Genomic DNA, 23,889 nt, shown 5'->3' with positions numbered 1-23,889 from the left:
CTAAATATTATAAAGGCTAAGTATGGGGTTTATCAGAACACCATGTGTAAAACCAGCTACGAAAAAAACACAAGCCACATGGGTGCATACACGTAGATAAAAGTACTCCAAATGGACAATCTAGCAATAGGACCAAGAATATGTGGCGTTTAAGCTAAATATAACAGTAAAAACAGTCAAATTCAACTAAAGGCCACTGAAAATACAGGTTTGCCAAATATACTCAGGCTTTCATTATTGGATTAAATGAACTAGTTAGCATTTACATACTAAGTATACAGGAACATCTTGTTCTACTCAGCTTATAAGATAAGGAAACCAATTCATAAAAAATCTGTCATCTAATACAAATCAGCGATAAATTTTACCAAATAAAAATCCCAGACCGCAGTTAGAATCGCATTACAATATAATGTCAATCAATTCAAATGAGAAAAGTATCTCCATCATTGACTGTACCATCATCGACTATTCCTTGATATATTTATGACAATTCAGGCCTAAATTACTGGATAGTGTCATTATGCAAGCATTGGATTAATTCAATTTTTCAAGTATCTTTATGCCCCCCATGCAGACCTTATGTCCCCCATGCAGACCTTAAACCGGCATAATTTTTTACCACAAATCTATGCATGCATGGTTTTCCTCCAACTACACAAAAACGACCATATATTGCCCTTCACTGCGACATTTTATGATCAATTTGTATGATCTAATAGACCCATGGCCTATTTATGTGTGATTTGTGGTCCAGTAATTAGACCAGACTTGTTTCTGAATGAACTGAAACATGTCTTCTATCCTGCAAGGATAGTGTTTCTGTTTCTGGGGAACTAAAATTAAGAGAGATGAAAAGTCTCATTTCATGATGCAATGTGCTATAACTAAAAGGTTGAAAACATTGAAGAGGAAAGAACAATTTAAAAGCACATAGCAAAACACTTTCATTTCCTTATAGCACTGGTCCTATTCTGAAAATAGACCATTTTCTCTAGATCTACAGACCATTGTGCGCACGTTGACATGTAGAAATTTGCTTTAGTTTTCCACATGTGTACTTTTGAGACTTTGGCAAATGAGAAAGAAAAACAAAGTTGTACTAATATCTAGGACAGCTCAACCTGTACCTTGTTTTGGTGTATGAGTGTCTTTTCTTGAATCGGAGGATATTAGTTAGTATTAATATGTTACATCTAGTAAGTAAGTTATTATTAACTCTAGAACTAACTTACTATAGAACACAGATGTCTAATATGATATGTTTTAAAGATGTAAGAATTAAGTATGAAATGAATTTGATTGACTTTGTTTCACTTAGATGATTAGCAGTTAGAATATTTAAATCAAGATTTGGCCAATGACGTTTACAATAAATATGCACAGTTCTCCTGATACATTCCAAATTTTTATGCTCCCGCACCCCAGACAAGTCAGTACAAACCAGCCCTGGCAGACTTTTTGCATTTTTGTGTTTTATTTTTGCAAACATAAGTCTTGTAAAAAGAGATGCCCGAGGCGGGCGATTGTCACGATTGCGAAGCTTGCAGGAGCGTCTCCAACAAATGCACTTTTGGAACGCCGTACAAACTAAAATTCTCAATCATAATATACTAGTATATGATTAAAACCAACCTCCAGACTACATTGAATGTATACTTTCAGTGCTGTTATTTTCCAGCCTTTGGTAATCACCTTGGTGTCATATTGTCTTAACGGCATTTACGATATGCTCAGTTCATTTAAGATGGTAATGTTAAGATGTTAAACAATCCAAGTAAAAAGCCTTTCCTTTCATGATAATTTCGTAAATAGCAAATTGTACAAGCTGAAAAGACGTTCTAAATAGAAAATGCTAAACTGTTCACTATTCAGAGAGCCACTGTGGGAAGAACGCCCCTCTTGAGTATGAGTGGATTTCAAAGACCTTCCTATCTTCCGACCTACTGCTGACTTATACAGCGATCCTAAATGGTCTGAGTAATTTTTTCAGTGGCCTTAAGTTGAATTTGCCTGATTTTAAGGTTGTGTTTAGCTGTATTCTTAGTCCTGTTGCTATAGTGTTCATTTAGAGTACTTGTATCTCAGTAAGTGCATGCACCCATGCGGCTTGTGTATATGGTAGCTAGTTTCACACATGGTGTTGTGATAACCCCCATACATAGCCTTCATATTATTTAGCACAAAGTGAATGCACAAAATTAATTTTGAAAGGTAGTTACTAATGGAAATTAGAAATAAAATGTGAAAAATTGTGTAAAATCAGTTTAAATTCGCTTTTTAGTTATCCTTGTATCCCCCATGTGGAGCCCCAACGAATATTTCTAATTAGTTTTAGCATTTTTCAACAATTGTCCATTGATCCCATGCAGCTGCACAAAAAATGTCCATGATTTTCCCCATAAAGAGACGTTGCTAGCTAATTTATTATGGTCCAAAACCTGGAAAACCCCCATAAAGACCCTTCGTTCACGGCCCGCGTTATGCGTGGCCCAATTAAACGACACTTGTTTTTGAATCAGCAGATTTTCCTCTTTCCAGCAACGGTAAAACCGTTTATCAGATTTGCCGCGTCACGGAGAAAAAGCTACATAAAAATGACTAAAATTTAGAAAGATGAAAATTCTGTTTTCATTGGTTCTGGTAACCCCCTAGTATACCCTTTTAACTTCAATGTTGCATCTTCAATTTTTGTTTTGTAAAAGTAGAAGACCCATGCTATGTGACAAAAGAAACCCCATGTTCATATCATTATCAGAATTACCGTGGTGTGCATTGTAATTTCAGTGATTTTCAGCCATAAATTGTTAGATTTTTGAGGGTCTCAGAGGGGGGTCCCAGAACTCCATAACGAAAAATAGCTGGAGGGTTTTAACTATATGGCTGTTAATAGTTCCTCATACCTATCTCACATACAAAGTATGAGCCGATTTGGCCGACCCCCATCTTCCGACCTCTGCCTGGTTCTGCCTGGTTTTCTCGTGCAATGACTCTTAAGCCCATGCTGGACATACAATGTATTGTGTTTCACAAATGCTTTGCTGAAATCTCTAAGCAAACTGTCCACATGCCGTGCATTTTTTTAGCAATCCCTACCAGTTTATACAATGCAGAATGAAAGATAGCCATTTGAAAAGGACATTATGTTTAAGGCATGCGTGGTATGAAAGCGTTCAGTTAGATTTACAGGTATATATTGTTCTTTGTTGATCTTGGAAAAGTACAGTGTTTTCGTATATAGATTATGTTACCTTAACAGGAAGAAGCCACTTAGTTAGCCATACATGTACATTTAGAAGCCAGCACTAAAATCTCTAAATGGTGAATCTATACTTAGAAGTTAGATTAGAATGTAAAAAGTTTTAAAAAACAAAGTCTTGTGACAATCTACCTTTCATTTCTCAGTGCTTGAATTTTGATTATTGTATTGTTCTAAAAGAAAGTCTAAATCTTTTTCCCATTTTACACAGGATGTTTAAATTACCCAAATCTAGTTGATCAGCATACCTGAATCTCCAACAACATTGCCATTGTACTTGTCAGTTCTGTATTGTAATGTTTGGAAGAAGAGTTAAGCTTTTTACAAACATTGTCTAAATATAGCATGTCTATCCCAGCTGTTGATGAACAAACATTAACTGCCTTTGAATTGATGTGCCAAAAAAATCTCTCTTGCAATTAGCTGAGCTACTGTAAATGCTGAATATTTGCAATCATTATTATACCATGAAATACTGTATTGTCTCATCCTTAACACATCCTTTTCCCTTGTATAATGTATAACAAATTTTAAGTCGTCACAAACTTTAAAACAATTTTACAGTAGTAAAGTGGATGCTCTATGCTGTGGAGTCATGTTGATTTCAATGGGGCGACACTGACACTAGTCCGTCATTCGTCAACTCAAATTTTGATTACTGACAGGTCCCTGACAGGTGCCTGTGGACAGCTGCCAAATGACTATTACAGCATCACAAACTTTATTATACGGTTTACATCATTTTAAGACACCAAATCTGAATACAACAGTACCATACATCAGTCTCCTGTCAATTTTGACATACTATTTTACATCCTATTAAATTTTCAGTTTCTAATTTTGTTGTACATTGATCCTGTTAAATTTTTAACTTCTTAATAACATGATGTCAGACTACAGTTGCTGTTTCCATGTCTTTTTTAGCCTGGGTACCATCCCCAGTAGTATATTCGCAAACTCTATAACTGGGTCTGGACTTGCACACATATAAAACGAATTGGTCATGACGTCACGTAATGAGCTAGCCCGGACTCAGCGGGGGCGTTCATTTGTATTGGCTGAGCCTCAGAGGCGACGGCCAATGGCGCGCCTGCATTATTCAAGTGATGTTTGTTGTTTTGTAAACACAGATCTTCGCGCGAGTGTTCCTTTTCTCGGCGCGTTCTTTTTTTTACCGGTAGGACGCCCAAAACATCACGAACGAAATTATTCAATGCATCTTTTTGCTCATTTTTGAGCGACGATATTCCGTCTAAATCGTCCAAAACGGACTTGATTGCGAGGTCAACATCAACCTCCGTGAGCTGAGCGGCTTGTGCGTCAGCCATGTTGATGATTTATCGCGGAAAGACTGACTACGGCTATATCATGTGCGCTTTAGCGTTCGGTTCGCCGTCGGACATGTTGATGATAAGGCGTTCGGACGTTCGAACGGACGCTAACGTCGCCGTTCGGCCCTTACCTAATATGTACACACCCAAAAAAGGGCTTAGACGAGTAGGACCAATCAGCGCGCTCGTTCAAAATCTGAACGAATATTTAGACTCCAGACGCTACATATGTGTGCAAGTCCAGACCCAGTTATAGAGTTTGCGAATATACTACTGGGGATGGTACCCAGGCTATGTCTTTTTAGGACCAATGCAAGAATATGGAATTTTGGGCTACTAGAAGATCCTTGCATAAGAATAAAAGGTCTGTGAAAATATATTTTGCACACTGCCAAATTATTCAAATCACACACAAAAGAATCTATTATCTGTAGCTCCTGTGTAGCAGTTAGGACCGGCAAATTTGTGACGTGCATTTGCACATTAATGGCCCCATGTAAATAAGCCATAATGACCCAGATGGGTTGTAGGTTGATGATAATGGCAGCCTATGGGGGGCATCAATCAGTGACCTGTCTGGGACACCACTGCTAAAGGGGTCTCCAGCAGGGCTTGTAAAAACACTGGACAAACAGGTGCACATTAGACTGGTTAAATTAAAGTGTCCACGTGGTGCAGTGGTTTACAACTCTGTAAGTCTGTTAGTCACCTCATCTGGTTCAAATTCTGTGGAGCCAGTGGTCAAGAGTTTGCATTTGTGACTGGACACGACTGCTAAAGAGTTGAGTCGTCCTTTTGGATGGGGACAGAGAGCCGACGGCCCTGTGTATTAGGAGCTTCAAACGTCAAACCTCTGCATGTAAAAGAACCCAACACACTAATTAAGAAGTGTAAGGGTGACCCGGTAAGTGTACAAAGCTACAAGAACGAACCATGGCAAAGTCACATTGCATCACTAGCTGACAGAAAAATGTTTAAAGTCTAAACTCTTCAGCCTTGGGTTGCTGTTTTCTACTCTATTTCTGGAAAGTCTGAAGCACTTTGCAATCCAATAGAGCCTTTATGGAAAAGTTGAAAGCTGCCAAAGCTGTCAATAGTCAGAACTTAATGTACTCAAAGAAAACCAGGTCACAATAGACAGGTGGTCACTATAGACAGGGCTCTAGTCTTGATGCTCTGGTCAATGGGAAAAATAATCTGAAGGGACCATCACCAAAAAGTGGCCACAAAAGCCTGGTGGTCTTTATACAGAGATGGTCACTATTATAATCAAATTTAGGCCTCCTATCAGCTTGCTTTTCAACTGCAGATTAGCACAACATAACATCCATTCACCAGTCTTTTTACTTTGCATTGATTCCATTTGATAGATGCTAGGATCACAATTACTTTTTGTCATCCTAGCAGCTTTATTTACCTTGTCCCAATTTCTGTTCTAGATGACTATTGTCTATGTGATGTGATTGATCACATAGGTCAGTTCTTTATCTCAGTACATCATTAGACGATTATTCAGGTGGTACAATTGGACAGTTGACATTTATAATGTACCCCGTTAAACTATGGAATTTACCTAGCCTTCTAAACGTCACCCTTTGTCAATAAAGAATTGATCCTTTGATACATTTAGCCCTACAGGGTTAGGAGTAGGAAAACAGTTAAAAAATAATGAATGTAATTGCTGTTAAGTTGTTTAGAAATTCAGAGACCTGTTTTTGTAAAAACCAGATTGAGTAAATGTGTTAAGTTTCCATGTCTTTCAAGTTGTGAAGAAACCAAGTTACGTACATGTGTACAAAGGTGGCCCATATAGATACACTCAAAAGAAAGCGTTGATGTAAACAAATAGTGTTTACGGACCAAAAACACGGTATCATTTACATCTTACATAAAGATGTACACAGTCACTGTGTACGAAAGGCGTCAGCCCCTATTGAACTGATATTAAATGATGGACTGGTAGTCATGTGACCTATCACAGCCAATCAGGTTTCTGTAGTGGCTCATTTGCATAAACAGGTGGCCTCACCACCCACTTGGCATCTAGTGTTAGCCATGGCAGGTTAGTTTTTTTTCATTCCTCTCACTTGTTTTGTGTAATGACTCGTACATGTTAGCGGACAATATCAACTGTTTCTTTATGTGTAAAAGTGTATTATTCAGTGTTTTAAAAGATTTTTAAATCATTGATACCTTAACTGTTTAACAAAGTGCTATGACTGAAAATTGCTGCAGAAAAGAGATTTCAAGTTTGCTTTGATCTTATATGTTGCTTGCAATTTTTAAATGATGAAAGTTGTGAATGTATTAGTAACTGTAGAAAAAAGTTATAGTACCAACTGAACAAACTGTTATCTTGATGCTGATAAAGATACTTAAAGTCTTAGATTTGTTGAAGATTATTACTTTGGTGCAGAAGGAAGCGCAGAAGGAAGTGAAAATCCTGCTGATGGAAGGAATTTTCTCTGTCATAAACGTATGTCTTATCAGCAAACACTGTAAATCATGGCATGTTTGCTGTGGTTTTGTGTTTGTGGTTTTGCTTTAACCACAATTTCATCACACAAGACAGGTTTTCTGTCAATTACTACACTCTGCCTACTGTGGACCCCTCTTTTTACCCCTGACTAAAAAATCATCTTTCCTCAAACTTAACAGAAGAAAGTTTTTGCTCGTCACATATTGCTGACGAAGTCAGATTGCAGGCAATTAGTCTGTTATGACCTAGCAATAAGGAAGTATGTTGAGGACCCCCTATGCCACAAACGTGGCTAATTGTTTTTCAGGCAGGTGTAATTCCAGCAGGAGTTTGCACACCTGTAAACGTCTCATGTATTCTCCTGCAAAATGTCTTGTATCCTCTTTCAAACATCTTGTATACTTTTTGTTCCGCAAATGTCTTGTATACCTTGTACAAACATCTTATATGCTCCTGCAAAAGTCTTGTGTGCTTCTGAAACACCTAAGTTGTATGGTCCTGCAAATGTCTTGTATGCTCTTACAAATGTCTTGTATGCTCTTACAAGCATCTTGTATGCTCTTACAGTCATCTTGTATCCTTGTGCTAATGTCTTGTATGCTCTTACAAATGTTTTGTACTTGTACACTTGTGCTGAAACCAATGTCTTGTATGAAACCTTGTGTTGATTGAAAAAAAAAACGTTGATTAAGTCTTAGTACGAGGGTTTCTTGTACATCGCTTCGCAAAGAAGCACAAAAAATGTTGGTAAATATTGGCGCTCGCATTTTTCCCCCCTAACGGCTCTCAAAGGGGAATGTAACAAAACATTGTAGCGAATGAGGCGCAGGCATTTGCTGTGTAAATTCCAGTGTGTGTTGACTAAACGTTTTCCCTTTCATGGCCCTGCCATCGGAAACGGTGGCTGTGTGGTTCGTCAGGCGTTGTTGTTAGAAACTCAAGCCGGTGTGGATGGTCTCCCAGCATGGTCCACTGGACGCAAAAGGTTTAGGGAAAACATTCGGTACAAAAAAGAGTCACAGGGAAAAGTTGCAGCTGTGCTGTATATTTTTTTTACTTTTAGTGTATTAGTATTTACATTTGATTTAATTTTTTTGCTGGGTAATGTGACTGATAAAGTATTATGTGGTGAATATGATACATTGTATTCAAATATTTAGTAATACCAAAATGTCTTAAATGATACCTAGATCCTGATATTATTACAGTGTTTTTAATATTTCTCACTTTTCAGGTTACATTAACTAAAGGCAAATTCAGTGCCCTAACATATGACAAGACTTTATTAGAATTTCTAGTACGATTGTATTTTATTGCAATATTAAACATTATGTAGTTCATCAATGGAAAAGATTAAGAGATAGCACACTACAGAATTATGTATTTTGAATTTAGAGTGTCTGTAATCTTTATCATGTGCTAAGTTACCATGGATAAAGATTCCATCCCCATTGGTACCACAAGAGTGCATGTAGTAGTGACAGGCAATTACAGTCACTATATCCAAACCTTTTGTAGTTTAATTGAACACATTTAATGGAAGACAACACTATAAACAAGATCCTCATTCTGTCTCAGCAAACAGGTCTTTCCCCAAAGGAGAGACACTGTGAAGTAATTATAAACCCAAGCCCCAGAAAATTGGTGTATTTACAGAAATCCCCTGCAGTATTATGTGGTGTGTACTGCCTATCAAGTGTGGCCCCCAGGCCTGAGGGTTAGGGATGGGCCACTGGTCAAGGAGAACATACATGTTTGTAGTTAATCCCCGTGGACTTTCATCTACAAACACACCGCCACAATAGAGACATGTCTACCTTTCAGACAGGTGAGAGTGTTTCATGTAATCATTAGGCCACACCAATTTAAACTTGTTGGTTCTCGGATTCGCCTCTTCATTTTTTTCTGATTTGTAAAAAAAAAAGATTCTGATTCTGATTCAACTCAAATATGCTCATATTTTGCCCCCAACAGTTGAGGAAAGTCCTTTTCTTCCTAGTTGTTACAGGTTTTCCATCTACCAATGCAGTGGTTTGATTAAAAGCAAAATTCATTGTTTAACTATTAACCCAGCCTTTTGTGTCAAATATATTGACATCATGGCTCCTATTGTAGCATCTGGGGATATAATAGGATGCCTAGACCTGTTTTTATTTTTATTTTATTTTGGCAAATTGCCCTGTCACTTCATATTTTTTCTGAAAAAATCCGAGAACCAACAAATTGAATTGGTGTGGCCTAACCTAAGAAAACATTGGTAGCCAAATTTTTACTTCGGTGTTCTAAAGGTTAAATCGTGTTAAGAATATCTTCCTGCATAGGTTTTGTATGTATAGGCTTTTATGTCCACATCCAGGGGTTTTCTTAGGATCCAACTTATCTGGATTTAAGACAGGTGAAAATGTTAAATGAAAGTAAAGTATAATGCCTTCCGCTCAGGTGGCACAGGTTTATACAGTAATTCTTAGAGTACATGTATATCTTGTGGGCTTATACGAGGGATAACCCAAGACTTGGTAAGATTTGATAGAAACAAATATAGCTCCTAAATCTTTTATGATATAGATATTGCCAAATCATCATGAATATGATTATTTCAAGCAGGTCTGCATGGATTTGTTAAAGCTGGCAAAGACATGGGCTTTATTAAAATTTTTTTAAAAGTATTGTTTATGCCACAACACATGTATGTACCTTAATATGAATTTGAATGCTTTAAGAAAATCTTATTTAGTAATCATCTAATATAAGAATACCACTAGCATTTTATAAGGATTTCTTTTCTATTGAATCTTGCCGAAGTGAAGTATTTTAGCAGTCGAAACTAAAGCAGCTGTTTTGCGAACCAGGGGGTCTAAGTAGGTTAAGAGGTAGTGTTACCCAAACATTCCAGCCACTGTGTCTTGATGTTGACCCCTCAAATCTGTCACTGGCTGTTTGAAAACATTTCTCGGTTTCAACAGTTTCTCATTCAATGGTGTTGAAGTTGAGAAGTCCATACATGTGCATTTACAAGTTTGGCAGAAAAAAGGATAGACTTTAATCTAATAGGTCTTATTGTATCTGAGAATTGAAAAGTTTAATCAAAAAAAGACATACCGGTATAACCTTTCCAAATGATGATGGCATTCCTAGGTAAGAACAATTGTAGCCCACGAACAGTATACTATAAATGGTGAAATATTCAGTATCTGTGATCAAATGTTTAAAACATAAAATAAAGTTCCCACAAACAATTTACAGTACGGGTATCTCTCAGAGTCAGAGCACCACTTTTTATCATTATAATACACCTGTGAACCCCCCACCCTCATCACCCTACTTGGTTTGTATTGACATGTGCACTGACCTTTCAGCTGTTTGAACTTTGATAAGAGACACTAACACAGACTGTTAGTGTTAGTATCAGTCCTCAGCATCCCAGATATGAGAAAATAAACACTGGCCCAACCTTCGGCCCTACTGGGACAGTTTATAGCTCTTTTATATGCCACTCATATCACTTAGTCTTGGCAGAACTTACTGACTATTGCGGACATGCCTTAATAGGATTTTAAGGGGAAAATTCTACTAACAGAAGAGGTCATCAGCGTGGGTTTTACCAAAAGATGACAACAGCAACTTTGCAGGTTGTTCACTCACTATCCTGGTTCATTTCTTAAATTATATTCAAAATTGTCTTAAATATCTCATTCTGTAGTTTGCATACATGTTGCAAGGCTATGATCTTTCTATGATACACTGTGTACATGTATCCTACACTACATATTTACTGACAGTTACTTTGTTACTGTTGATATTGTTACTTTTTAATGTACTTTTAGCTATCACATGTACATACTACATGCAATTGCCATTTTAATTCTATGTTTACTTGTAGTTGTAGTATTCAACTGTGATTAGGAAATACCTTTTAAAATCTCCAGATATGATGTGTAAACCTTGGGTCAATGTTAGTGCTGAAACATATGCACAGCAGAAATTTCTTCAACATGTTCCAATGTCTTATTTCAACAGTTAGTCCCTGGATCTGGTTAAAAACCAATCAGAAGAAATGAGATATGTCATCCTTGTTCTTGACCTTGTGTTGCAGTGTGCTGCATTCTGATTTGCTGCAAGGAAAGAGCACTCAAATCTAAGACTTTTTTAAATACGAATTGCTGAAGAATGTTGACAGAAAAAACTGTTATATTGTAGGACACCTATAGAAATACTCCAAGAAAATTGACTGAGAAAATTTTTTTCCAACAGTTGGTTTACATGTACATGGCTACTCACTCAACTAATGCCTACGTTTAGTCTATCCTATAAAAGAATATGAGCTAGTTGGATTTACATGGATATTGTAGGGCCATGTTCCCTTTGCCAGACCCCTGAAACACAAGTCTTCTTTCATATTAAAAAAATGATTACACTGACGTTATTTAATCAGTGAGAGTGAGTTTTTATTGTGCCCCCTGGCCCCAATGACCCAGTATGCCTTGATTGGACAATGTAATGAAGGTTAGAAAAATATCAAGGGAGTTTTTAGGGGTCCCATGTCACCTAGGAGGTATGATGACATTTAAACATTTGAGGATATGCTAGGGTCTTTCAGTATCCCTAAATATGAAATACCGGTGCCTCAAACAGAGTATAGATAATGCTTCAACACTTGCAACTTAGATTTCGTATCTATTAGGTTGTTTCAATTGACTGAAACAAGACTAGACTTTTCTACCCTGCAGGCTTTTTCAATCAAGTGCAGAAGGCTGACTTTGAGACATGTGCTCGTACATACCACAGTGTCTTGGGGGTCAAAGGGAAGACATAACTCACAGATAGCTACTCTTAGTATATCCAAATGTGTCTACCTGTACATCAACACGTGTAGATTGGAACCTGACTAGAGGTACGATGAGTTGCGTGCCTTAGCCTCCTGTGCAGGCCTCCAGGTGGGTGGGAGTTTTGATACTGCGTTTTGTAGAATTTTTAACACGTCAGGTACAAACACCTCTGGATGGTTAGTTGTAGGATGGCCGGCAAAAGAACGCATTAAAATTTCTACAAAACGCAGTATCAAACCTCCCACCCGCCCAGAGGCCTGCACAGGAGGCTAGTAGTGCCCTATGGGGAATTCCAGCGGGGAAAGGACCTTTGGCAAGTAGCTATCGAAAAAGCTTGTCCAAAAAAATGTTCCCAAAAAATGTTCTGAGGACTGACAGTTAAGCTTTTACATCCTACCCTGTGTCCAACACCTCCCAGGTTGTGATTTATTGATTGAAAGATAAGACATGGGACAGACTTACCCAAGGTCAGCCACTGTTTACAGAAGTTGTTTTACCTGTCATGTCAAATCTCTGTGTGGGAGACTGTTCATACTGTTATGTAAAGGTTAGATACCAAATATTGAAACAGTCATCATGAGCCTAGCAATGAATATTACATTGTCTACTTTTAGACCTTGAGAAATCTTATACTAACATACACATGATTGCATGTATTGGTGAATCATATATTTTGTAAGTAAAGTACTCTATTACTTTAAATTAGTAGTTATGTACATTCTTATGTCATCAGCAATGTGAATATTGTATTACCACAGTCACAAATAATAGACTGTGCTGTATGTTACATATACTTTTCTTTTAATACTTCATTTTGATTACTCTATAATTCCTTTAATTTAGAAGCCCTTACACCACTAGTGTTTATATGTATATTAAAAAATTTAAAAAAACCAACCAGAAAATTGAAATGGAAATCCAGTTTTGCTGCCCTGAAATCGCTTTGTGTGCCTTTAAACAGTCAGGTCGCAAGTCCTATCTCTACACTTAACTTCACATGCACATGTACACAGCTGTGGAGGATGTGATGTTATTTTGGTAACAGATCGAGTAGCAATGAGGAACCGACTTTGAATCCTGTCGCCAAATGTAGTGGCACTTTGCCATTAGACGTGATCCAGACAGTTGTGTTGTGAACAAAGAATGCTCTTTATTTCTCAAGCCATATTAAGGTGTTTAATTTCTCAGTATACTGTAGTATACAAACTGGTTGCACATTGTGTTATTTTGTACGTGTATCGGCAGTTTTTAACAGTAGATATTTTGTGAAAGAAACATCAGCTAAAATTTGATAGACTGCCAAATATGTGTCATGCCTGCAGATATTTCATGGTCTAAGTCATAAAATGGCTTTGCCAGATGTTGTTTGTCAAAAGGTTAAAGTACTACTGGTGATAGGTAGGTTTATGGGTATGACATCAACATTCAATATTTCTGGTATACTACATGCTCCAAAATATTCAGTCTACTTCTGCTACGTCCATTTTTATCTCAATTTTACAATATGCATTTTTCAGTTTGAACCCTTAGAGTCAGACAATGCACTTTTTTCACAATGATTCTATGAGTATGAGGCTCATTTTCATCTCTCCCAAAGCTATTGCCAAATTTGGAGGCACAGGCTAGAAATTGTGTAGTTTTGGAGCAGCAACATTCAAATAAGGGCAGATTTAGCAAATGTCAGCTGTTGCAATCATTCAGTCTTTCTTGCACAGAGTAAAAGTTTGTTGAAAGTTTGGCTGCAATTTTTGTGTTGCTGTCTCAGACTTGTGTGATCTGAGTCCAGACTAAGGCAAAACACTGTGATCACAGGCCAACTTGGCAGGCAGAGTGCTGTGTTGAAAGTTCATTCAGGGCAGGGATTACGCCATACATCACATGTCTGACTCCTTCCTCTTTGCTTTTGTTTCAGGATTGGATGGCTCTAGGTAAACTTGAATCTGGCATATCTAACCCTTGATACTACATTTTTGTGAATTATGGCCTAGTCTTCCCTCTGAGGGGGAATATTCGTCGTCTTTGATTGTTTCAGGCTCTGATGGCTAAATGTAGAAGTAAACTTGAACCTGGCACTGAATTATAGCACAATCTATCCTCTGAGGCAGTGTTTTCATTCATCATCTTTGGTTGTTTCAGGCTCTGAGTCTGATGGCACATCTAACCATTGATACTACATGTATGTGAATTATATCCCAGGCCTTCCTCTGATATTTGTCGTCTTTGGTTGTTTCAGGCTCTGATGGCCGTGACGGAGTGACGAGGCTCATCAGGAACGATTGTGGCTACGTCATCCGGCATGTCTGCATGTGACAACTTTGTGGAACACGCATGGAAGCCAGGAACCTGCACCAACTGTTTTCTCTCCAAGGGACTCCACTCGCATAGCGACTCCAGCGCGCAGAGCGTTGAACTGCTTCAGCAGAAGATACGACGGGCGTCAGCACCGGATGTACGCAGGACGGAGAATGGGAATCCCGTTTTCGGGCGGTCGCGATCCGGATCAACTCTACTGGCAAGGACTCCACAAGATGCGAAGAATAAGCCACGGATACCACTGGAGGTGAAACAACACAAGAAAGCCACCATCGGTAGCTTCAACATGGAAGAATTCAAAGGCCAGAGCAAGGTTAAAGTTGAAAGTGGGAAGAAGGAGGGTGACAGAGATTTGGGTCACGAACTTGGCCGGATGCAAAAGTTGTTGGAAAGATTTGAAAACAGAAACGAAAGAGACAAAGAAACTAATGTGGAGGAGGAATGGCAGAGAGAGATGGAGAAATTTATGGGAAGGATCTCGGAAAAAAGTCAAATAGCAGCAAAATCGATTCCTAGGAAAAGTGCTTTAAAAAAGAAAGAAGCAAAGAAGGCAAAGGTCAGTGTGCAGTTTGCACCAAAGGTTGTTGAGGTCATAGGTCAGGATGGTGGACTGTTTTCATTTGATGGGGCGTCATCGGACGAGGAATCTGAGGCTGACGAATGTGAGGCTATGGATGATTCAGACATACCTGACCAGCATGCAAGTGCAGCACTCAACCAAGGTAGCCAGAACGAAATAACGGAGGACGACTTAGAAGAGGAACTAAACGACCTTATCAAAACAGTAACACAGATACAGGAAAACGGAAAGACTTCCAAGTTCTCACAACTCAGGGCCGACACATTCTCCCCTGTTCCTTTCATCAAGCAGAAGCTGTACAACACGGTCCCCCTCTGTCGTAGCACGCCTGCCCCACGGGCTGCCGTCGCCCCACTCTTCCACCAGAGCTCCGACACGGACCTGTTACGGAACGTGGCATCAAACGTTGCACCAGTTAAACCGTTCTCCGTTCAGGGAGAGGTGAGGAAGGCAAGGACGATGAGTGACAGCTCGGGATCTGACGGTATATACGCCTTACCATACAGAGCGCCGACAGGAAACACCCCGCCGAAGTCCCTCCCCCAGCCTCACTACTACCACGTACTGGACAATTCCCACAGCAGCGAGGAGTCAGAACGGGAAACTCCCGCAGAAAAAGCTCACAAGGACGTGAAAGTAGAACTTTACCAGGTGAGTCTGAAGCCACAGCCGAACTTCACCATGCCTTACAGAGTCGTGGACCTAGATCCTCCAGCTATGGTCAAGCCATACACAATTATCGACATCGCAACCAACCCACCGAATGAGTACCCTGATCCCTCTATAGTTAGAAAGGGAACAGAGCCGTACTATCATGAGCTGTGGAATGCAGGCAGTTCACCAAGCGGATCAGAAAAGTCCTCCCCATCCACCTCAGGTGGTACAGCCCAAGTCAAGGTTGACACCCCTTCACCAGTGAATGGTATGGCCTCGAACAAGGAGGGAGAAGATGTGAAGACTAACGCAGGGATGCCTCCGTTTCCTAGGATTCTGAAAGACGAAGTAGGAAGTCCTAAGTCGCCGCACAAGGTGCCAATTCTCATAGACCCAATGGCATATGACAACCTTGTAGGCTACAAAGGTTTATTGCACAAATGTAGCCCACCTAATAATCTAAAGGAAGGGGAGGATGGTGGGGAAGGTGTGGAAATTAGACCACCAAAAGTGTCAAATCTACATGCCAACAAGAAAGGACCAAACCAACAAGAAAGGGGGGAGCCCAGCCCAGTTTTAAGTACATTCAAACCTGACTTTGAGAGAAGTTCACCAGAGGGGGCAGCGAAGAAAAGAGCACCCCCTCCTCCACCCCTCACTGGCGTGGTCCCCTCCGCACCTCCAAAGGAAATGGCGTCACACGACTACCCCCCTTCGCCAAGTAGAACATCCCACTCCCCATCCCCTAAGCGGAAAGGCCGGCCCGCAGCTCCGCCTAGTATCCAGGAGATGGTGTCTTTCATCCCCCCTCCTCAAACCGACGGAGCAGGCAACAGTTTCCTTTACTCTGGGATAAACAGCAGTGCAAAGAGTAAAAGTAAAACACTACCCGCTACATCGCCTTCAAAGGATGGCAAATCCTCACCTCTGGGTCTCAAGAGTATGTCCCCTACTTCTCCAACTTCTCCTACTACTAGCGAAATTTTGTCCAAGTGGTCTCCAGTCGGGGAACACAAGTCTAAGAAGTCTCGAGGCTTTCTGAAGAAACTCTTGGGTCGAAACAAGGGGGAGTTGAGCTTTGTTGATGACTCGAACGAAGTTCCAGGGGACGATGTTGTGTTGGTGAACCAGAACTTATTTGGCGGGATCAGAAGTTCTGAGTCTTCCGACACTTTAGACAGCATTGCTTCCTCAAGGAAGAAGTCAGGTTCAAGTTCCGATGCCAGTAGTTCCGAACCCTCTCCGGGAATCCGTCGCAGAATGCAAGCCTTCCAAAACAACGGCAAAGATGTGCCAATCCAGAAAGTGTTAGAGAAACCTAAAACACCTCCACCGCAGCGCAGTATCGCCACGCAGATCTACCAGAAGCCGTACCACAGTAGCGGGTCTTCCAGCGAGAAGGACAGTACTCTAGAGAGGCCATTGCGACAGACGCGACCTTCCACGAAGAAAACGGCGGCACCACCACCACCCAGGCCTCGGAGGGACAAAACCCCCACCAGGCAAGCCACAAGACCGCCAACTCAAGGAGGGGATCCCTCCCCAGCGAAGGTAAACAACTCTACCATAGACGATAAACGCCCGCCACGACCAGCGAGACCTCCAGCATGGCCGGCCAGTCCACCAAGACGGTCTGTAAGCGCCGACCGACTTAGGAAGTTATCAGACAGTGCAGGAGAGGCAGAGTATGGCAACACTGGTAGGTGTCCTTAGGTAATCTGTAGTAGTGATACAGTAACTTTAATTTTAAGCCAAAATTCCTATGCACAAAGATTTAGCCAATGTTGATTTCGTGTAACAAGAATATATATTAAGAAAACAGTTACTCAAACAACATGATAGATTTTGAAAACTGTCAGACATAGCATCCACTACTTTTCCTCAGTGACTGTCAGTAGTGGATTCTACTTGAAACCTCTGACAGTTTTCAAAATCTAGGCATTTGCTTGTCACTGTTTTCTTGTGCACCTCATTACCTGGGTGTCTTTGTAGATGTAACATTACTAACAAGAATACTTCTTTCTGTGTCCACACAGGTTTTGCCAGGGCAGATCTGGAGACTCCAGCAAAGCCAACACGACCTTCCCTACCCCCTGCTCTGTCCAGAACCCCATCCCCCTCCACCAAACCAACCCCCTCCACCAAACCAACCCCCTCCACCCCTGGCCTGCGTTCAGTCCTCAAGTCACCACAGACCAAACGGAAGCAGCTTCGTCCCTCTGATCAAAGTAAAGATTCTCCTCCAAGGAGACCAGTCCGAGTGGTGTCCCCAACTAAGGAGAAAGCAGCTTTCTTCCTAGACAACCAGGGTCCTCCACACTCTTATGTGAATGTAGAGCTCGGCACAGTCCCAAATGGAAGCCTCAGTGACACTGAAGCTCAAACGTCACCAACTCATCGTAAACCCAAACCCAAGCCGAGGCCCCATACTCCAACAAAGGACATGCCTGATAGCTCATACTACACACAGCTGACAGCAATGAACAAGAAGACTTTAGAGGCTGTTACGGAGAAGTGGAAGAGGGGGTGGTGTTCACCAGTGGAAGAGCTGAAGCAGGTTAAAGCGGATGATATTGTGCTGATTGAGGCTGTTCCAGACTGTGGCGCTGAACACTCTGTGATCTACAGAGCTAAAGTAAAAACACTGCCTGGCAAGGACATATCAGTTAAGGTAAGATATCACTGTCAATAGTACTGCAGCTGTCATTTTAGTGAGTAGAATTGATAATCCAAAAACTTTGTCCAGTCCAGTGGTCAGTGACCCTGCCTCTTAGGACCAAGACGGGACCATTTATCCTTCTTAAAAGGGTGACAGTCCTTAGGACGGGCTGTTAAGCTGTGGTCCACTCACTTTTGTTCATCACACTTTTTGAAAAGAGATAGGAGAATTCAATTTTCCTGATACAATGAACCTGTAAATACTGTACATAGTGTCACGAGCTGTGGAAGAGTCGTATAACTGTTCATTGAATATATTTAGCTAAAACTGGTCAAGATTTTTTCAACACATCATTCATTTCTGACACTTGTTCTGTTAGTTACTGCAGTTGTTTTTTCCCACTATTATCCAGGTTTGCACGGATTCACAAGGCAGAGCCTTGTTCCAGAAGGAGGTTCACATTCTACAGTCACGCCCACCCCACCCCAACATCTACTCCCCAGCTAAGCTGATTCAAACCCAACTGCCAAGACCATCCCACCAATCACAGCAAGCCTTACAACAGCAGAGTAACCAATCAGGGAACATGTTAGATAGCGAGTTAGCGGTATATACCCAAGTGCCTACGGACACTCTTGCCAACTATGTGAAGGAATCAAAACGACTGCATGAGAAAGACCCGGAGGTTTACGAGAAGGAAGTTTCCCTTTTGCTGCTACAACTTCTGAAAGGCTTGGAGTACCTGAAGAACAATAATATTTCTCATTATGATCTAAGACTGGAAAATATCCTCCTTGCAGTGGACAGTGACAAAGAAGACAGCCCGCAACTTTTGATTTCAAATTTCAGCCATGCGAAACTGAGAAGTGACGACTCACGATCATCAGCGGACATTGAGCGTCTCGCCCCTGAAGTGGTACAGGCCATACGGAATGCGTCCGATCTTCCATATGGCAAATGCGACGAATTCGCTGCCGGAATTCTCATCTACGAGTTACTCCACATGTCCAACCCCTTCCGGAATCCAAGCCTTATACAGGACGGCTACAACACTAAGGACCTACCGGAAATTCCCAGGAAATCTGTTTATTCTGAAGGGTTGAAAAGTCTTGCTCACTCCCTGCTGCAACCAAAGCCAAAGGATAGAATCACGTCAACCCAAGCTGTGGAGAGTCTTCAGTGCCTGTTCTGGGGCCCACCAGCGGACATGTTAGACTCAGTGGAGGGATCCACTTACCAGGAACATGTATATAAGTGGTTGGAAGTTGAACAGGGGAAGATGGTCAACACTATTGTGGAGAAGTGTGTAGGGAACTCTGGGGGTCTGAGTTTAACGGACGGCATGCAGTGTGAGTTTCTCTCTCAACTGAGTGTGGAGAAACTCAGTACGGCCATGAAGCTAGTGAAACTAGGAGTTGGATCAAAGTAAACAGTGGTGCTAGAGTGTTATATTATGTCAGACTATACAAAACTGGTGGTCTAAATGTAATCACACTCATAAACAGTTCAAACTCTACACCTTTACTTCTATGTGCCAATTGAGTTACATTTCAAACCTCCTTATAGTAATGTCAATGCATTCTTAAGAGGTGTTGATGCCAATGTTATCCTTGTTTTGTGATCAGTATTTTGATTGGAAAGTTAGTAACTTGTAGCAGTTTCTCTAACAAAATGATGGAAAACGAAATGGAAAAGTTTTTGATGAAGTGGGCATTTAGAGAGAGTCATTATTTTAAATTAAAGTATCTTTTCAAGGAACAAGTTATCAAAAAATCAGTGGATGTCAGAATATTATAAGGAGTGAATAGAAGTAGAAATTAAACACAGTAGAAATTTACACATTTACATTTTCATGATAACATTGTGTGTATAATTCACTGATCAGTGTCTAAGGTATTTGAGATTTTTCATGCTGCTTCTTATATAATACAAAACATTGACAGTTGTACAATCTTTTATGCTACTAAAAATGTGATTGGGTTCGTTTTTTTTTCAAGTTAAACATATGGAAACAATTTCGAAATGATGATTTTATCATCAAAGGTAATTTTTTTATTATTACCTTGAAATGTCTTTTGAGTAATTCAGTATTTCGTCTAACAGTGTACATAGTGTAAACTGCAACATCAATGTGCTTTATTTATTATGGATATTGTCAATGGTATAGCTGCTCCCCCTATGAATTCGTTATGATAGTGCAGTAACAATGCACTAATGATTGTTACTTGTACATGTATGTACACACAATTGTTGTACATATCTGCAATGCAAAAACTAACAAGTTATTAAATTTTCTCTACAGAATATTTTGTGGGTGATGACTTAGAAATCAGTTATCAACACTTATGTTAGTTGTGTTTATGTGTCTATTGCCAAATTATGGATAAAATTTTTATCATGAAATGATTTGTGTTGTAAATATTACGTTTGAGGAACACAGTATAATGATTTATGAAGTGTGTGGTGTCAGTTTGTTCTCATTGATGTTCACTAGTTAATTGTATGGAACTGAGAGCTTGACAATCCAGGGTTTGCATGCACACCCAAATGCAGGATACTGCTAGCCTCTATCAGGCTTCAGAGGTGGCTGCATGGAAAGAGTAGAAACAGAGCAGAAAATTGTACTCCTTTAGCAAACCAACCCCCTGGAATGTTTTACATTGTATGTCTATTTGGCCAATTTATACTCTTTCCAGTCGTTTCTAAAACCTGATAAAGACTAGGATACTACAAAGTGCCAGATACATTTGGCAGAAAAATACATTATGAGCATACTTACATGTACAAATAGACTGGGTGCCATCCGATTTGTAACGGCAACCCCAGAAAGATAGAATAAGATGCTGTCTTCTGATGTCTCAATTCTGCATTCTCGTCTTAGACATCTCTCCTTTGAGTAGTGTCTCAAGGTAGTGTCATGTGCCTACAGAAAAACAACAAAGTGTGAACATTTGCAACAGACTCTCCCAAAACTTAAATCAAGACCACCCATAATTTACAGTTGTTAAAGTTAGTAGAAATAATGGTAATGTCCCTTGGCTTGCGTAGCTTTTTTGGGAAATGCCTTTCATAAACTCATCATTCAAACATTGTTTCAAATCTTCTGTATCTTAGCCCACCAAATTAGTACAATATTATTTCACATCTACTTTGGAGAATGTCTTAACGTTTGGCTCATATTTCTAGCAAAGTCTCAACACAATTTGTAAAGAACAAAGATTGTTATCTGCTTTGTTTCCCATTGTTCAAATCTTCAGGTAGCCTCAAAGCAGAGACATCCATTCAAGGAACAATTCTGTTGGTTGGAAGCCAGGAGACAGACATCTTTGAAGAAACAACCTGCAAAAAAAGAAACTACAAAAATATTAGAAAAGCTTCAAAAAAATAAAGAAAGTAAGAAAAGTTGCAAAGTTATACTTACATGTTTACCTGGAAGATACAAACCTGTCCGTCATTGTCACTCTACAAAAGTTTTCTCGAAAAGTCACGTAAAAGTTGTTGCTCCATCTTGTTACTTATCGCGAGTAACTCACACCACAGAATTCAGACACTGTCTCTTTATTTGAAATTCTTTATTTCAATCGCAAGAGCAGCTTACAGAGTGTGTAAAATGTATCAAACAAAAAAGAATTCCCATTGTTGCAAGGACCCCAGTTCCCTTCCCATCATGGGGTTGAAAAACATAAAATTGACTCAGAGATGGTTTGGCCCTAACCCCAGATGCTCCTAGAAGGTTTGCAATAGGACCCCCCTTTGGCATGAGGAGAGAAAGTACATGTTAGTATGCATGCAGTCCTTAATTACATGGCTCACCTTTGGCATCTTGGTAGTGGCTTAACATAAAAACAGGTGTCCTCTTGAGATCGTTGACTAGGCTAAAATTTGGGGTGTGCCTTGTGTTTATATTATAAATTTTTTGAAAACAAGAAGTTTTGTGCTTGACTTCCATCTACCCACCCCCATAAATTTGTGAACTAAAACCTGCTCTCTGAATCATCACACACTTTTACTAACTATGTCCCTGCTCTAATTTGGTTTTTAACTCACCTTATTTCTGGATCCTGATCTAAAGTCAAAGTGCATGTGAACTCAAAGAGCAGGTCAAAGGCATGTAGAACTACTGCCTTTTTAATTTACCAAATTCAAGCACTTGAAAGGTCAAATTTTGATTCCAATGTGAAGGATAATCTTTATTCAAAGTCTTCATTCAAAATCTTTATTCATAATCTTTATTCAAACATTTATTCATAATCTTTATTCAAAATCTTTAGTCAATGTTGGCATTGGTCTCCTGCGTGGTCGTAGTCCCTTGTAGTGGGCATCTTCAGGAATGGCTGCAGTCCACAGGATCATTACTAAGTCCGCCTTTTCTACTTACAAGACGAGTGGAAAAAAATCCATCTTTGTACTAAGATGGATAAAATAGGTACTTGTCCACCTTTTCACATACAAGACGGACAAAAGAAATTAATCTGAACATTAATTCCACCATTTCTCCTACATGATGGTGATAAAGTTCTAAAACTTCCATCTATTCAATTACTAATAGATGGATGAAATCATTTCTCATTCAGTGTTCCATCTTCTCTTTACAAGATGGTTGGGTAACAGGCATAACACTGTTCCATTCATTGTTTTAATATCTTTCAAGATATATCCTCATAGTCTTATTACTGACTTGATTAAAACACACAAAACGCTTGAACATGTCCTTGGCAACTACAACTGTATGACTTTCTTGTTCTTCTTGTCCATCCATTCTTGGTCTTCTTTCACTGGACTACAAGTATAACATATGGGTGTAGAAAATTCTATCCCTTAGCCCTTGTTATTTTATGTAAGGATATTCTTTAAAATTTTTGTCACAAGGCACTTTATTTCCAAAATGTTCCCTACGTTATCTCAAGTTTAGTGAGCAAAGCCAAAGTTGAGCTTGGCTCAAGTCCCCCTTCCCTTCTATATTATCAGCAGACAAGGATATCATACAAATCCTATTTGTGTTCTAGCTGTCCTCTCGATGCTTGCTTCCCTTCAAATAGCCTGCAAACAAGTGACATCAGTAGACAGGAAGATCTGTAGTAGAGAGAGGGGGCAGATCTATAAGGAAGGAGAGAGAAAGAGAGTTGTTAAAACTTGATTATCCTGGCAAAAACACCAAAAAGCTTATCCTTATAACAGTTTGATACTGCAAAGACAAAGCCTTTTCACAAAAATTTTATTGATTGAGTAAAACAGAAGCAGTATATTAAGTAGGATTTCAACATGTAACGTTTTGCATTTTAATCTGTTTCAGAAAGTCTGTGCATGGGATCAAATAGGTGAATCAGCATTTGTCATGGAGACCATGAAGAAAGTACTTTAAAAAGCTGGAAATATCACAATACCATACCTGCTAGCAGGGACCAGGAAAGCTATTCTACATCAACAGCAGGGCAGACAGGAATCAACATCCCTCCTTTGGTTCTAGTCAAAAAAAAAATAGTCAGCATCAAAAACACCACATGTTGTCACAGTAACATAAAAATTACTTTAAACAGTAAGAGGTTATCGGTGCGTGTGTCTTAAGTGAAATGTAAAGGCTGCAGATATTGTATGATAAGGAAATTTCATAATAAACATCGATAGTTTTAAAATTTCTGCAAAATGTGGAGAAAAGACGGTAGCTTACTTTAATAGTTCTGGTTAATAAATATCTGCTGATGATCTTGGAGTGTTCTGCAGTTCGTTGCTGCTGAGCCAGGTGGCGCTGCTGAACTGGAAGTGAGCAACAGGTGTCAGAATCTTTAAA

General features: G+C 39.7%; 1 protein-coding gene and 1 long non-coding RNA gene across 2 annotated transcripts in view; one reads left to right on the top strand and one right to left on the bottom strand.

Annotated features, from left to right (window-relative positions):
- The window catches only part of LOC109468559 (pseudopodium-enriched atypical kinase 1-like), a 28,175-nt gene extending 7,445 nt beyond the window's left edge, over nt 1-20,730 (top strand). Inside the window, exons 2-4 of the mRNA XM_019766812.1 lie at nt 14,129-17,141; nt 17,479-18,113; nt 18,514-20,730. Of these exons, the coding sequence (XP_019622371.1) occupies nt 14,192-17,141; nt 17,479-18,113; nt 18,514-19,530 (4,602 nt within the window). The 5' untranslated portion in view covers nt 14,129-14,191 and the 3' untranslated portion in view covers nt 19,531-20,730. The remainder of the gene's footprint in view (nt 1-14,128; nt 17,142-17,478; nt 18,114-18,513) is intronic.
- A 1,791-nt stretch (nt 20,731-22,521) lies between these two features.
- LOC109468676 lies at nt 22,522-23,857 on the bottom strand. Its single transcript, XR_002140140.1, has 3 exons — nt 23,770-23,857; nt 23,491-23,564; nt 22,522-23,198 (listed from the first exon to the last, which is right to left on the bottom strand). It is a non-coding gene; the product is annotated as an uncharacterized LOC109468676 (long non-coding RNA).
- Between the last annotated feature and the right edge of the window lie 32 nt (nt 23,858-23,889).

Source organism: Branchiostoma belcheri, unplaced genomic scaffold, assembly GCF_001625305.1.
Source record: "Branchiostoma belcheri isolate BF01 breed outbred unplaced genomic scaffold, Haploidv18h27 scaffold2, whole genome shotgun sequence".
Classification (NCBI taxonomy): Eukaryota; Metazoa; Chordata; class Leptocardii; order Amphioxiformes; family Branchiostomatidae; genus Branchiostoma; species Branchiostoma belcheri.
This window is presented reverse-complemented; position numbering and strand designations above follow the sequence as displayed.